Source organism: Carcharodon carcharias, chromosome 8 (genome assembly GCF_017639515.1).
Source record: "Carcharodon carcharias isolate sCarCar2 chromosome 8, sCarCar2.pri, whole genome shotgun sequence".
Classification (NCBI taxonomy): domain Eukaryota; kingdom Metazoa; phylum Chordata; class Chondrichthyes; order Lamniformes; family Lamnidae; genus Carcharodon; species Carcharodon carcharias.
Window position 1 is genome coordinate 148,030,219 of NC_054474.1, and position 17,039 is coordinate 148,047,257.

The 17,039-nt window shown below is 46.3% G+C and overlaps 1 protein-coding gene across 1 annotated transcript in view; it reads left to right on the forward strand.

Moving 5' to 3' along the window:
• Positions 1–15,776, forward strand: part of pmpca (peptidase, mitochondrial processing subunit alpha) — a 22,946-nt gene extending 7,170 nt beyond the window's left edge. The window contains exons 5-14 of the mRNA XM_041193783.1: positions 410–504; positions 2,905–3,005; positions 4,525–4,708; positions 7,963–8,042; positions 8,715–8,807; positions 12,053–12,171; positions 13,267–13,357; positions 13,502–13,564; positions 14,261–14,405; positions 15,278–15,776. Of these exons, the coding sequence (XP_041049717.1) occupies positions 410–504; positions 2,905–3,005; positions 4,525–4,708; positions 7,963–8,042; positions 8,715–8,807; positions 12,053–12,171; positions 13,267–13,357; positions 13,502–13,564; positions 14,261–14,405; positions 15,278–15,447 (1,141 nt within the window). The 3' untranslated portion in view covers positions 15,448–15,776. The remainder of the gene's footprint in view (positions 1–409; positions 505–2,904; positions 3,006–4,524; positions 4,709–7,962; positions 8,043–8,714; positions 8,808–12,052; positions 12,172–13,266; positions 13,358–13,501; positions 13,565–14,260; positions 14,406–15,277) is intronic.
• The last annotated feature ends 1,263 nt before the right edge of the window (positions 15,777–17,039 follow it).

Genomic DNA, 17,039 nt, shown 5'->3' on the forward strand with positions numbered 1-17,039 from the left:
TCTAAGGGTATAGCTGATGGAGTTGCCAGCGGCGTAAATCCTCTTTTCACCCCCCACCCCATCCCCAAAGTTGGGGTCTTTGGATTGAGATATTGTGGTGGAAAGGGTGTGCTGGTGAAGTCACTGCCCTTGTATATGGTGTGGGGGAGAGTTTGTCAGGAGAAGGCTGGAACTGCAGCACTTGGAGTGAAACTGGAAGGGAGAGTGTGTTGGTGAACAGATGCAGGGGAAAAGAATCCTCCAGAAGATTTAACAGAGGGGGATGGGGACAAGCTGGTGTCTCTTCCACGATGCTGCAGTCTGATCATCTTAAAATCCTATATTCTGATGGACATTTTCAGTACTTTCAGGGAGAGTTTGAAGCTCTTACAATCATCAGGATAAATCTTTGTTCCCAATCCTCTTTCAGGGACACTACCATGTTTGCAGTTTCTGCGGAGGTGAAGGGTCTAGAGACAATGGTCGGTCTTCTGGCTGATGTGGTGCTTCAACCAAGGTTAACAGGTAATGCAAAGATGATGAGATGAGTTTGGAGAGCTTTGCTTCGCTCTCCTGATTAACTTTATATTAATTGTGAAAAAGAGGTTGAATTCCTGTTGTCTCATTCTCTGAGTCTGGGATTGGGGTTATTCCTGGTCTATGGGATGGTCTGGAGCCAAGTTTAGAATGGGGGGAGGGGCTGCTACTGCTTTTCTCTCTTGCCAACTCAGTCTCCAGGAATTAAAGGTTAATCTCCAGGACATTGCTGAGAGCAACACCCTGGAGAAAATCAATAGGAGCTTTAAGAAGTTGTAAAATTCTTCACAAAAACAAAAATACCTGGAAAAACTCAGCAGGTCTGGCAGCATCTGCGGAGAGGAGCACAATTATGTTTCAAGTCCAAATGACTCTTCAACACTGTTCTGTTGAAGGGTCATTTGGACTTGAACCATTAACTGTGCTCCTATCCGCAGATGCTGCCAGACCTGCTGAGTTTTTCCAGGTATTTTTGTTTTTGTTTTGGATTTCCAGCATCCGCAGTTTTTTGCTTTTATTGTAAAATTCTTCTAACCCTTTTGTTTGTTATTAATAAAAATATTGGAGATTGGGAGGAAAAAAAAGGCAGTTTGACAGACTGCTGAATCATCCAATCAGCGTAATGAAGCCTGTTCATGCTGATTGGTGCAGGAAGTTGGGGATTGACAAGTTGGGTGGCCAATGGCAGGAGTGTGGGGGCAGGGCAATTGGAGGTGGGGGAATCATGTGACAGTATCTTCAGGAATGCATCCAACCAAAGTTGGTTGTACTGGCGAGCAACTATTCTTCCCGAAGCTTAGTGTGGGTGAGACCTGCACTCAACACAGGGAAACTGTTCATCTGTGCAGACAAGAACACCAACCACTTGCATTTATATAGTACCTTTTAACTTAGTAAAATGTCCCAAAGCTCTTCACACAAGCATTTTCAGACAGGTCTTAACACTGAGCCACATGACGAGATATTGGGTCAGGTGATCAAATCCTTGGTCAAAGAGGATGGTTTTAAGGAGCATCTTAAAGGAGGCGAGGGGAAGAGGATTAGGGAGGGAATTCCAGAGCCTAGGGGTCAGATAGCTGAAGGCACAGCCGCCAGTGGTGGAGCGGTGGAAGTGTGGGGATGCTCAAGAGGCCAAAATTGGAGGAGCGCAGAGATCTGGAAAATCCATGATAGTGGGTTTATTCTACACAGGGCTGTGCCTTTTGCTGCATCTCACTCAGAGGAACTTGTCAGCCCATGTTTTGCACTGTTGCCCCCAGGGCTTTGTTCTAGGCCTCTGCAGTATCACTGGACTGAAATTCCAAGGTGCTGAGATTTGTTATGGGCACTGAGCTGATCTACAGTCTGGCTCAGTGGCACAATTCCTCAGCCTGTGCTGACAAAAGAAAGACTTGCATTTGTGTAGTGCCTTTCATCACCAGAGGATGTCCCAAAGAGCAATACAATGAAGCGCTTTTTGAAATGTGGCAGCCAATTTGTGCACGTCAAGATCTGACAGACAGCAATATGATAATGTTAGGGTGATGTTAGTTGAGGAATAAATATTGGTTTCAGGGCACTGGGGAGAACTTCCCTTCCCTTCAAAATAGTGGCCATGGAATCGTTTCTGTCGACCCAAGAGGGCAATTAGGCCCTTAGCTGAACTTCTGATCTGCAAGACGCTGCCTCCAGCAGTGCATCACTCCCTCAGTGCCGCTCCTCCGACAGTGCAGCACTCCCTTAGTGCCGCATTGGGAGTGTCAGCCTGTTATGGGTTCAAGCTTTTGGAGTGGGACTTGAACCCCTGACCTCCTGACTCGGTGAGTATGCCACCACTGAGTGACGGGGAAGTCTGGAATGTCAGAGGTCACTTCTCATTGGGCCTGAGTTAGGGAAAGGAAAATCATCCAGCGAGCTTGATCCATAATCCATGTTCCCACTGGCATACATGCAGGCACGGTGAGTGAAGCACCCCAAAAACAGCTTGATTTGGCTCCCACATAAATCACAGGCTCTTTGGTCAGCAATCTAATTTAATGGCAGAACAGGCTTGAGGGGGTTGAATGGCCATCTCAAAATTATGGTCCCTGTTTCACCTTCAAACTGTCTTTTGTCCTTAGGGGTCAGTCTCGCCCCTCTCCACCATGGCTCCCACACCTCCCCAGCCCCCATCCCTCCTCTAACTGACTGGCTGCTTTACAATCCATACCCCTGTGACACTTGGCACCTGGAGGAGTGGGGCTGTAGGAGGTGGGTGGGTATAGCCTTGAACGGTTTGGTGACAGGGTGGGAGAAGACGATGGAATGCAGTCTGAAGTTAGCCTGCTTTGTAGGATTTGCCCCAGCTGCACACTCATTGCCTTCCACACTCCAGAGCTGATGTCTTTGTCAATCTGTTCTTTGCCTCAGATGAGGAACTGGAGATGACCCGTCTGTCTGTCCGCTTTGAACTGGAGGACCTTGAGATGAGACCAGATCCCGAGCCCCTCCTGACTGAGATGATTCATGCGGTAACCTTACTTTTCAAATGTACCATGGGTGACAATTTGACCTGAAACGAAGTGAGACTCAATTATAGCAGTGGGATCGAGGGTGAAAGATCCAGGTCCCTCTCTGGTTCCTTGTGATAACTGATCCCAGGAAGTGTAGGAACACCATAAAGAAAGGATTGCTTGCCTTTCTGTAGCACCTTTCACCATATCTTCTGGATATCCCAAAGCACTCACAATGAGGTAGCTTTTCAAGCATAGTCATCATTGTAAAGTAGGAAACATGGCAGTCAATTCATGAACAGCAAGATCCCACAAAGTCGTGTGATAATAACCAGATGATTTTACTGATGTTGGTTGTGGGATAAATATTGGGAACTTCCCTGCTGTTCTTCAAAATAGTGGCCCTGGAACCTTTTATATTTACCTAAGAGTACAAACAGGGCCTTGGTTTAATGTCTCATTCGAAAGAGGGCCCCTCCAACAGTGCAGCATTCCCTGAGTGCTGACTCTCCAACAGATCAGCATTGACTTTCATTGAGCGCTTCAGCCTAGATTTAGTGCTGATGTTTGTGGAGTGATTGCTGTGAGGATACTCAGCAAGGGAACATTAAACCGCTCCAGGATCTTTTATCTCTGAAGCCAGAGAGCTACCCACTGAGCCATGGCACCGTCGCTGACAGTCGCGTTAGAACAGGGTTAGGACAGGAGAGATCAGCTTATGTCTCATGTCCAAAGCCTATGGTGTAAAGTGATCATCACTGTCTGCACTCAGGCACAAAGAATAGGTACTGGGGGGAGGTACAGGGGGTGGCATTGGGAGGAAAGTGTAGCATTGAATCCCAGCAAGATTCAGGAGAGAACAGGAGGCAGTTATGCCCTTGAACCTGTTCTGCCATTTAATTGATTAATTGCTGATCTGTATCTTAACCCCATCCACCCGCCTTGGTTTCCTAACCCTTAATCCCCTTACCCAAAAAAATCTTATCGGGTCTCAGTGTTGAAAGTTCTAATTGACCCCCCTCGCTCCCTCCCCAGCCTTTTGTGGGGGAGAGAGTTCCAGATTTCCACTCTGCTTTGTGTGAAGAAGTATTTCCCAACATCACCCCTGATCGGCCTGGCTCTATTTTGAAGGTTCTGCCCCCTTGTTCTGGACTCCCCCCGACCGCCAGAGAAAATAGTTTCTCTATTGACGCTATGAAATCCTTTAATTATCATAAACACTTCAATTAGATCACCCCTTAATCTTTGGTACTCAAGGGAATACATGTCTAGTCTTTGTAACCTGACCTCATAATTTGCCCCTTCAAAGCCAATCCTGAGGAGCAGTGCCAAGACTGAACATGGTTATTCCCGATGGAGTGTCACCAGATCTCTGTACAACAGAAGTATCGCTCTATATTCCAGCCCCCTCACAATGAAAGGAAAATATTTAAAATGTGGGCGGGATGGAGAGGAGTGAGGAAAGAGAGAGCTGGGACAATGAGTTATTGGAGTGGGGTCGGTGCAGGGGTGAAGGTTTTCTCCTTTCTGCCACCAGGCTGCTTACCGGGACAATACGTTGGGACTGCCCAGGTTCTGCCCTGCTGAGAATGTGGAGAAGATTGATCAGAAACTGCTTCACTCATTCCTGCGGAATTACTACACTCCGGACAGGTTGGTGCTGGCTGGAGTCGGAGTGGATCATGACCAACTGGTGGAACACGCAAAGAAATACCTCCTGGGTACGAGGGCAACTGCACTGCCTGTGTTAAACACACATCACTAGTTTCATTCTCCGTGTATCAGTGGGTAGAAATAAATCCCAGAATGAAGTGCATTCGCGTGAAGAAGCTTGTCATTCTCAAATATCAAACCAACTCGCACAACCTTACAGCACAGGAGACCATTCGGCCCATTGTGCCTGTGCTGGCACTTTGAAAGAGTAACCCAATTAATCTCTGGTCTTTCCCCATAACCCTGCAAATTTCTCCTTTTCAGGCCTTTATCCATTACCTTTTGAAAGTTAAATTGGATATGTATCCACTGTCCTTTCAGGCAGCACATTCCATATCACAGCTCGTGTGAAACAAAATTTTCTGCATCTCCCCTCTGGATCTTTTGCCAATTATCTTAAACCAGCATTCTCTGGTTACCGATCCACCCCCCCTTCCTGGTCAGTGGAAACATATTTTATTCTATCAAAACCTTTCATGATGTTGGATGCCTCTCTGTGTGAAAGAGAACAAAACCAGTTTCTATAAACTCTCTTATCATTGCCATTCACCTACACTTCAAACAACTGCTCCAGAGGGAAGACAGAGCCTCAATTAAACATCTTTCCTGAAAGACAGCCTCTCTGCCTCTAACAGGGCAGCACCTCCTCAGTACTGACCTGCTGACTGTGCGGCACTCCCTCAGTATTGACCCTCCGACAGTGCAACACCTCCTCAGTACTGACACTCCAACTGTATGCGCTCCCTCTGTACTGACCCTCTGACTGTGCGGTGCTCTCTCAGTACTGACCCTTTGACAATGTGACGCTCCCTCAGTACTGACCCTTCAACACCGTGGCACTCCCTCGGTATTGCACATACAAACATACGAGTTAGGAGCAGGCCACTCGGCCTTTTGAGTCTGCTTTGCCATTCAATAAGATCGTGGCTGATCTGACTGTAACCTCCCATCAACCCCCTATAACCTTTCAACCCGCCTTGTTTAGCAAGAATCTATCTACCTCCGCCTCAAAAATATTCAAAAGACTCTGCTTCCGTCACCTTTTGAGGAAGAGTTCCAACGACTCATGACCCTCTGGGAGAAAAAAATTCTCTTCACCTCTGTCTTAAATGGGTGACCCCCTAGTTCTAGATTCTCCCACAGGAGGAAACATCCTCTCTGCATCCACCCTGTCAAGACCCCTCAGGATCTTATATGTTTCAATCAATTCACTGCTTACTCTTCTAAACTCCAGTAGATACAAGCCCAGTCTGTCCAGCCTTTCCTCATAAAACAACCTGCCCATTCCTGGTATTAGTCTAGTAAACCTTCTCTGAACTGCTAATGCATTTACATCTTTCTTTAAATAAGGAGACCATTACTGTACACAATACTCCAGGTGTGGTCTCACCAGTGCCCTGTGGAACTGAAGCGTAACCTCTCTACTTTTGTATTCAATTCCCCTCTCAATAAATGATAACATTCTATTAGCTTTCCTAATTACTTGTTCTGCCTGCATACTTGCCTTTTGTGATTCGTGCACTAGGACACCCATATCCTTCTGCATCACCGAGCTCTGCAATCTCTCACCATTTAGATAATATTCTTTTTTTATTCTTCCTGCCAAAGTGGACAATTCACATTTTCCCGCATTACAGTTGATTTGCCAGATCTTTGCCCACTTGCTTAAAGTATCAATGTCCCCTTGTAGCCTCCTTATGTCCTCTTCACAACTTAACTTTCCTACCTATCTTTGTATCATCAGCAAATTTAGCAACATACGTTCTGTCCCTCATCCAAGTCACTTATATAAAATGTAAAAAACTGAAGCCCTTGCACTGATCACTCTTGCCCACTACTTGTTACATCCCGCCAACCAGAAAAAGACCAGTTTATGGCTACCTTCTGTTTCCTATTAGCTGGCCCAATCTTCTATCCGTGCAAATATGTTACCCTCATACAGCATGAATTTTTATTTTCTGCAATAAGCTTTGAGGTGACACTTTACCACGTTTTCTGGAAATCTAAGTAGAGAACGTCCACCAGTTCCTCTTTATCCACAGCACATGTGATTCCTTCAAAGAACTCCAATAAATTAGTTAAAAATGATTTCCCTTGCACAAAAACCATGTTGACTCTGCCAGATTGCCTTGAATTTCTCTAAGTGCCCAGCTATAATGTCTTTAGTAATAGTTTCTAACATTTTCCCTATGACAGATGATAGGCTAATTGGCCTGTAGTTTCCTATCTTCTGTCTCCCCTTTTTGAGGAAAGGAGTTACATTTGCTATTTTCCAGTCTGGTGGCAACTTCCCCGAATCCAGGGAATTTTGGAAAATTGTATCCAATGTATCAGCTATTTCCTTAGCCACTTCTTTCAAGACCCTAGGATGAAGTCTATCAGGACCTGGGGGTTTTTAAGCCCACAGCTCCAACAATCTGCTAAATACTACTTCCCTGGTGTTTGTAATTTTCCTGAGTTCCTCCCTCCCTTACAATTCCTGATTTACAGCTATATTTGGGATGTTACTTGTATCCTCTATAGTAAAGACTGATGCTAAATAGCTTTTCAATTCATTTGCCATCACCTTATTTTCCATTATTAATTCTCCAGACTCACTTTCTATAGGACCAACGCTCACTTTAACTCTTATTTAAATATCAATAGAAACCCTTGCTATCCATCTGTATATTACTAGCTAGCTTTCTCTCGTACTCTTAATTTTTCCCTCATGCTGTTCTTTATATTCTGTCCAATCTTCTGACCTGCACCCATCTTTGTGCACTGATATGCTTTTTCTTTAACTTTTTCATTAACCATGGATGGTGGCGTCCTTGGAATTTTTGAATTTTTCTTTATTGTTGGAATGTATCTATTCTGAGTATTCTGAAATATCCCCTTAAATGTCTGCCACTGCATCTCATTGACCCATTGCTTAACCTCATTTGTCAGTTCACTTTAGGTAGCTCTGCTTTCGTTCCATATGATTGTCCTTATTTAAGTTTATAATACCAGTCTTAGACCCATTCTTCTCTCCTTCAAACTGAATGTAAAATTCAATCATGTTACAATTGCTGTGCACTTGGAGTGTTGTCCTGGATTATGGGCTCAAGTTTCTGGAGTGGGGCTTAAACCCACAACCTTCAGACCTAGAGAAGAGTGCTACCACTGAGCCAGGGCTGACACTATATTGAGGGGAGAGGTGGGGTGGGGGTCTGTGGATCTGGATGAGAGCAGATTTAGTTACACTGATCAACCTCTCTCTCTTTTCAATGCCTCGCAGGAGTTACCCCAGTTTGGGGGTCAGGAAAGCCCACCGATGTGGACCGGTCTATCTCCCAGTATACTGGAGGAATTGTGAAGGTAAGACATGGCCCTTTGCTGCAAGGATCAATCCCCCACGGGAATTGGATCATTATCTGAAAAGAAAAAAAATTACGGGGTGAAGGCAGGAGGTGGCATTGGGTGAATTGCCCTTGCAGGGAGCCAGCACAGACACAGTAGGCTGAATGACCTCCTGTGCTGTAACTATTCTATGATTCTGTGTTTGCGCAAAAAAATCTCTGGGAAAATTCCTGCCTAGAGACAACCCCCTGTTAATCTGCAGCTGCTGCACTGTGACTGGACACAGGTGGAGAGAGAAAGCAGCCCAGGCTTGTTGTGACCTCTCTCTGCCTGTCTTGTGCCATCTGCTGCTCTCCTCTCATCTTCCTCCCCACGAGGTGAGATTGAGGGGGCGGGGGCATGGGCGAGGCGGATTCGATGTATTGTGGGGATGAGGGGATGGGGATCTGGGGGTACAGTGGGGAATGAGATCTGAGATAAAGGAGGGTAAATCTGGGGGTTTCGAGGGTGGTGGGTTCTGCCCTTTCTCCCTCTGCTCACACATGCCCGCAGGTGGGCAACCTGAGGTATCATGTGGATGATACTGACCGTCTGGACTTGACTGTCTAGCCTCCTGTTGTTTAAGAGGGTGGGGAAGCAGAGCAGGAGAACGTCTGAGCAACACAACCCACAGTATATCTGATTCCTCAGGTGGAGAAAGACATGACTGACGTTAGCCTGGGACCCACTCCCATTCCGGAGCTCACGCACATCATGATTGGATTAGAAAGCTGCTCCTTCCTGGTGAGTACATCTTCTAATAACACTAATTGCTTTCAATTATTATTGCATTGGGCGGTGTGGCATAACAGTAATAATCCAGGGAACATGAATATAGACACCACTGCGGGCAGTTTGAGTATTGGAATTCAGTTTAATTCTGGAAATAAAGCTCTGGGTTCATTAAAAAATAACCACGAAGCTGTGAGATTGTCATTCAAAACCTATCTGGTCACTAATGTTACATAATGTACTTCAGTTACATAGAGAGATTAAAAAAGTTGGGACTGTTCTCCTTGGAAAACAAGGCTGAGAGGAGATTTGATAGAGGTGTTCAAAATCATGTGGGATCTGGACAGAGTAGATAGGAAGAAACTGTTCCCATTGGTGGAAGGATTGAGAACCAGAGGGCAGAGAGTTAACGTAACTGGCAAAAGAAGCAATGGGGACATGAGGAGAAACTTTTATGCAGCGAGTGGTTAGGGTTTGGAATGTGCTTCCTGAGAGTCTGGTGGAGGCAGGGTCAATCGAGGCTTTCAAAAGGAATTAGATTGATATCTGAAAAGGAAGAATGTGCAGGGTTACAGGGAGCAGATGGGGGAATGGCTGTAGGTAAATTGTTTCTTCAGGGAGCCAGTGCAAACCTGACGGGCTGAATGGCCTCCTGTGCAGTAAGAATTCTGTGATTCTGTCTGTCCCTTTAGGGAAGGAAATCTGCTATCCTTACCCAGTCTAGGACTACATGCGAATGCAGTCCCACTTGAACATGGTTGACTCTGACCTGCCCCTCTGAAGTAATCATTCAGTTTGTATCAAACTCACTATCAGTGGTTCAAGGTGACTCACCACCTCTTTCTCAGGGTAACTAGGGATGTACAATAAATGCTGGCCTTGCCAGCGACAGCCACACCCCAGGAGACTTTTTTTTTTAAAAGTTGGACTCAGTACCTGAGTTAAGGTACAGGAATTCAGACTGTGTTCTTCATCCTACTGAATAGCTTGCTGGGAATTATAAATCTGCACACTGGGCGAAAACAAGATCAGGATCCACTCCTATAGTCAAATAATCTGTCTGGTCAGGGCCCACAGAGGAAGAGGCTCCAGTGAGCAGCCAGTGTCCACAAGATCTGTAAATGTAAGAATGAGGAAGGACAGGGAAGTGTGTGTGTGTGTTGCGGGGGGGGGGGGGGGGGGGGGGGGGGGGGGGGGGGGGGGGGGGGGGGGGGGGGGGGGGGGAGGAGAAATTAACCTAATTGTATTTCAAATGTTAATTGCTGAATTTAAGGTAAGTGTCTGATAGATAAAGGATGGTTTGCTGGACTGCAAGTGACTAGGAGAGGGTTCTGGCCCTGGAGTTAGAGGGGTCTGCAAATAGTTTTACAAGGGGCTGTGTGGAGCAGCTTGATGGTATCCCCAAATTGGGAAATGTGGGTTCAAACCTTTCTTTCCACATCGCACTGAGATTCCATCATATAGGCTGCTCAGGAGGGATAGAGAATTGTCCTGTGACTCACTGAAGGACAGTTTCTTCTACACTGTCCCCATCAAACACTCCCAGGACAGTCTTCAAAAAGCAGGACAAATCCAACCTGGCCAATTACAGCCCCATCAGTCTACTCTTGATCATCAGTAAAGCGATGGAAAGGGTCATCAACACTGCTATCAAGTGGCACTTACTCAGCAATAACCTGCTCACTGACACTCAGTTTGGGTTCCGCCAGGGCCACTCAGCTTCTGATGTCATTACAACCTTGGTCCAAACATGAACAAAAGAGCTGAACTCGAGGTGAGAGTGACTGCCCGTGACAGCAAGGCAGCATTTGACCAAGTGTGGTATCAAGGCACCTTATTAAAACTGGAGTCAGTGGTTGGTGTCATACCTAACACAAAGGAAAATAGTTGTGGTTCTTGGAGGTCAGTCATCTCAGTCCCAGAACATCACTGCAGGAGTTCCTCAAGGTGGTGTCCTAGGCCCAACCATATTCAGCTGTTTCACCAATGACCTTCCTTCCATCTTAAGGCCAGAAGTGGGGACGTTCGCCGATGATTGCACAATGTTCAGCACCATTCGCAACTCCTCAGATAATGAAGTAGTGCATGTTCATATGCAGTAAGACCTGGACAACATTCAGGGTTGGGCTGATAAGTGGCAAGTAAAATTCACTCCACAAAAGTGCCTGGCAATAACCATCTCCAACAAGAGAGAATCTAACCATCTTCCCTTAACATTCAATGGTATTACCATCACTGAATCCCCCGCTATCAACATTTTGGGTGTTACCATTGACCAGAAACTGAACTGGACCAGCCATATAGATACTGTGGCTACAAGAGCAGGTCAGAGGCTGAGAATTCTGTTGTGAGTAACTCACCTCCTGACTCCCCAAAGCCTGTCCACCATCTACAAGACCCAAGTCAGGAGGGTGATGGGATACTCCCCATTTGGCTGGATGAGTGCAGCGCCTTCAACATTCACTCCCTCTGCCACCGACGCACAGTGGCAGCAGTGTGTACCATCTAGAAGATGCATTGCAGCAACTCACCAAGGCCCCTTAGACAGCACCTTCCAAACCCACGACCTCTACCACCTAGAAGGACAAGGGCAGCAGATAGATGGGAACACCACCACCCGGAAGTTCTCCTCCAAGTCACTCACCATCCTGACTTGGAAATATATCGGTCGTTCCTTCACTGTCACTGGGTCAAAATCCTGGAACTCCCTTCCTAACAGCACTGTGGGTGTACCTACACCACATGGTCTACAACGGTTCAAGAAGACAGCTCAACACCACCTTTTCAATGATAATTAGGGATGGGCAATAAATGCTGGTCTAGTCAGCGACCCCCACTTCCCGCGAACAAATAAAAACGTTTTCTTAAAAAAAAGGACAGGGCTAGACACAGAGTAAATCTCCCTCCACACTGGCTGCCCCAAACACTCCCAGGGCAGGTACAGCAATGGGTTAGATACAGAGTAAAGCTGCCCCTACACTGTCCCCATCAAACACTCCCGGGACAGGTACAGTACAGGGTTAGATACAGAGTAAAGCTCCCTCTACACTGTCCTCATCAAACACTTCCAGGGCAGGTACAGCACGGGGTTAGATACAGAGTAAATCTCCCTCTACACTGTCCTCATCAAACACTCCCAAGGCAGGTACAGCACAAGGTTAGATACAGAGTAAAGCTCCCTCCAAGTTATTTGGGGCATGTGGGGGTGGGGCACTGTGATGGATGAATGTGATTTGAAGTTTCATTTTTGGTTACAGGAGGACGATTTCATCCCCTTCGCCGTGCTTAACATGATGATGGGTGGCGGGGGCTCGTTCTCAGCTGGGGGCCCAGGGAAAGGCATGTTCACCAGACTCTACCTCAATGTCTTAAACAGGTCGGTCTTACAGCCTGCTCTCTCATACAGTTCCAGCTTTGTAGCAGAATTCCGGGGATGGGAAGATGAACTAGAAGCAAGTGGGGGTGGGGAGTGGATCTGCTCCGATGGTGGGGGACTGAACAAAGGCTGGGGCACAGAAGCTGGAGCAGGACTGGTGATGTCAGAGCTTTGCCTCAGTTTGAGGGAATGGGCTGCTATCCAGAGGGTTTCGCCCATGGGCAGAAATCGCCTTACCCCAAGGGAGGAGAGGCAAAGATCAAAGATGAAGTCATCCTTCCCCCTGCAAACACTGGGCATGGAGCTGGTACCAGGTTACCTCAGACATGGGAAGTGTCGAGTGCAAGCAGATGGGCCTAGTGTAAAGTGAACATTGATAGGAGGCTGCCTCACAGTGCAGGATCCCTGGAGTCTTAACCAGCAGTCACAGCTAATGTGAATAAATAAATAAATATAAAGGAACAGGAATCGGCCACACTCCTGGCTGTCATTGAAAAGCTTTAAAAGCAGGATCAAGCTGAAAAGTGACAGAAAGAGTCCCATTTCTGTAATGCCTTTCACCACTTCAAGACAGTCCAAACTGCTTTACAGCCAATGAAGTACTTTTTGAAGTGTAGTCACTGTTGGAATGTAGAAAATGTGGCAATCAATTTACGCCATCAAGATCCCACAAACAGCAATGTGATAATGACCGGATCGTCCGTTCTTATGACGTTGATTGAGGGATAAATATTGACGAGGCCATCATGAAGAACTCCCTTGCTGCTCTTCAAAATGGTGGCTTTGGGATCTTTTACATCCATCTCAGGCACAGATGGGTCTTGGTTTAATGCCTCATCTGAAAGATAGCACCTCTAACAGTGCAACCCTCCCTCAGTACTGCACCAGGAGTGTCAGCCATGTTTGTGGGGCCAAGCCTGTGGAGTGTGGCTTGAACCCACGAAATTATGATTCTGAAATGAGAGAGTGTGTGTGTCACCCACTGCTAACACGGGAAAGAAATAGACTCCACAATTTGCAATCTATTGATGTGCTACAGTTTCTTGGCAATTCTGATTATAAACATCTCAATGACTGGCTCTCTCCCTCCCTCAGACATCACTGGATGTACAATGCCACCGCCTATCACCACAGCTATGAGGACACTGGGCTCCTGTGTATACACGCTAGTGCCGATCCTAGACAGGTACTGAACCCTCTATCACCATGATGCCTTTCATAAGATCACTGCAGTGTTGTACTTTTGGTCTCACTGTGCGCACCTAATTAATTAAGTCCTCCATGATTTATGGCTCAGTTGCTCACATTGATTATCTTTCTGGTGTCACAGGTCAGGGAGATGGTGGAAATTATCACTCGAGAATTCATTTTGATGACTGGGTCGGTGGGAGAGGTGAGTGCATGGATTTCACGGGGAATCACTCCTTGGAACCAATACTTTATAGAACCACGTCACTCAGACAGAGGGGGTCGGGGCAGACACGGACAAACAGACAGAATTGGGCAAAGAGGGAACACGGACAGAGACAGACACGAGAAAGGAGAGAGAGAGGCAGGTGCACGTGCACAGAAACACACAGCAGCTGCTGTCAGCTCCAACTGGTATGACTGATTGAAAGAGGTGGAACACACTTGGTGCAGTGTGACTGCCTGGGACATTGAGGTGTTCTTTTCTCTATTCTGATCAGTGGCTATTATGCTCGCCTCCAAGGCAGAAACCTGTGGATTCAAACCACACTCCTGCAACATCACGTAATCTGTACACTCCAGTGCTGCCCTGTTGGAGGTGTCGTCTTTCTGAAGAGACTTTAAACTGAGGCCACATCTGCAATCACACAGCTCTGGAGCTTACCCCTGCTAATCTCATTGTTTAATGGGTCAGTGTAGAGGGAGCTTTAACTCTGTATCTAATCCTGTGCTGTATTTGCCCTGGGAGTGTTTGATGGGGACAGTGTAGAGGGAGATTTACTCTGTATCTAACCCTGAGCTGTACTTGTCCTGGGAGTGTTTGATGGGGACAGTGTAGACGGGAAAGGAGGATGTGTGTCATAGATGGATAGTAAGGCTCACACTGTATGTTTGCCCTCAGATGGAGCTGGAACGAGCCAAGACCCAGCTGAAGTCGATGTTGATGATGAACCTGGAGTCTCGGCCAGTTATATTTGAGGATGTGGGACGACAAGTGCTGGCAACTGGAGTCCGCAAACTCCCACAGGAGCTCTGCACACTGATAGGTGAGTAGGAGTTGGATAGGAGCTGTTGAGGAACCAGAGTGTGTCTGCACAATGGACATTGAGTCTTTTTTTTTTTAAATTGGCCTGAAACAACCACCCAGCTCCTCCCTGCCTGCCTGTATTACGTTCTGTCAGAATCTTACAGCCCAGAGGCCCTTCAGCCGATCATGCCTGTGCAGGCTCTTTCGAAAGAAGTATCCAATTAGTTTTACTCCTGCGCTTTCTCCTTGAAGTCCTGAAATCTTTCTCCTTGAATATTTATCCAGTTCCCTTTTGAAAGTTCCTATTGAATCTGCTTCTACTGCCCTTTCAGGCAGTGTATTCCAGATCATAACTTGCTGTGTAAACAATTCCCCTCATCTCCCCCTCTGGTTCTTCTGTCAATCAACTTCAAGCTGTGTCTCTCTGATTACCGACCCTCCTGCCACTGGAAACAATTTCTCCTTATTTACTCTATCAAAACCCCTCATGACTTTGAACGCCTCCAGTAAATCTCCCCTTATCCTTCTCTGCTCTAAGGAGAACAATCCCAGTTTCTCCACATTAGCTAAAGTCCCTCATCCCTGGAACATTCTAGTAAATCTCCTCTGCACCCTCTCCCAAGATCTCAACATCCTTCCTAAAGTGTATCTCTCTGCTTATCTGACCTAGGTAAGCTTCTGAATCACTGAGGAAGCAGCTGTACCTGATTGAACACAGTTTCAATCTTAAATTGGACCATGTGGAAAAAAAACCTACATTGCCCAGCACTGAACCACCCTCTGATCCATCAGATCCCCACCCCCCATCTCGCCCGCTGAACCCCCACACAATCAGCCCAGTGCTGGAAGAGGATGGCACATGAAGCTAACAGTGACCGATTGTGTTTGCAGGAGGGGTAACCGCAGATGATATCAAAAGAGTCACAGCCAAAATGTTACGCAGCAAGCCGGCTGTGGCAGCCCTGGGAGACCTCAGTGATTTGCCAACGTACGAACACATCCAGCAAGCGCTGACCAGCAAGGATGGCCGCCTGCCCCGGATTTACAGGCTGTTCCGGTGAGCTGTACTCGCTCTCCTTTCCTGAATGAAGGACAGAAACGCTACACATACAGTCCTGGTGTTTTGAACCGTTTGTCTGTGAGCTGCTTGTGTTGAATGGAGGGGTAATCATGTGTAAATAGACCGGGGAGATGAGGGATGGGGTGTGGGAAGGAAGCGGTCTGATTTACTTTACTTTTATATACACGTGGAGAGATGAAACCGCTTTGAAATGAATGGATGTGTTTACTTTGTGATGCTGCTACAATTCACCTGCTCCTGGACTGTAATCGTTCTGTGTCAATGCACAAGACTGTTATGTCCAGTTATATAAATTTTAGTTGTACTCATGCCTAATGCCTCTTTTAATTTTTATCTCCCTCCTGTGGCTTTGCCTCAGTGGTGGGAGTGTGCCCAGCCTGTTTCTGTCTTTGCCGATAGTTAAACGTAAGATGTTTCTGCAGCTTTCAATCGCAGACATTTTTGCCTTTTAGAGACTGGGTGTTATAACTTAAAGCAGACAGCTTGAGTGGAAGCGGGGCTGCACAGGTTAGTGGTGACTAACATCCAGAATTCTTAAAAATTATTTATTTCTCGTAAAAGGTCAGTGAAATCAAAATAAAAATCAGTATTATATATAAACCATGAGTTTAAATGTTACAGAAATCCCCAGTATATGTTCCTGCTATAAAGTGAGCTGTGTGAATTGTAATCCAAACCATATGAGAAACCAGAACGATCCCGTTCTCATTGCAGCCCTTGGGAGAGGAGTAACTGCGATCCTTTACACAGCCTGGGTGGATTGTGTTGTTGGACACTATGACTGTTTACACACTGATCAAATGAAGTCATTCTCCACTCTCCTCTCAGATACCAACTTTGGGATGGAGCCACACAAACTGGAAGCAAAAGCCCCAAATTCCCCATCCAGTGTCAGTGATTGGTCGGGTGGAGCTGGGTTGCTGCACTCAATCAATGACCCAACACTAGTGAATGACAGGACGACGAGGGTATGGGGAAGATGTGTCCCAAGACCCTGACAGGTACCTTGCTACCGTATGGTCTAATGTGGCCAGAGTTCATGTTCCACAGTAGCCTTTAACCAGTTTGTGAGGCCACATGGTGACTGACTGCAGCAGGAGAGGTTCACAGTCTGGGTAAGGCTAGCATCAAAATACCAACTTAGTTGCTAACAGTCGCAAGCAATATCATTTAACAATTCTCCTTCCAAATAAAAATAAAGTTGGTTGAAATCTCAGGCATTTGAGGTCAGTGTGCAATAATTAATTTGGCCCCAGTTTTCTAAATGTTTAAATAATGAATACTGGCTATTAAGTTCAAGATTTCTAGGGATTTTACAAACGAAAGCCCATTTTCATTGAATCCATTTTCACAGAATCATTTCTGGGCCCCATCTCTTCTGAGTTAGCAATGTGCCCAGCTCCCTCCAACCCAGAGCTGAAGGTGACAAGTTCTAATGCCAGTTCATATCAACCAGATCATATAACTATCACTGTCTCTGGGTTGGCAGAGATTCTGCTGCTGCTCATGATCTGGTGACAATGGCTAGCAACCACATGTGACTTTAAACTAAGTGCTGGAAAAAAATCAGGT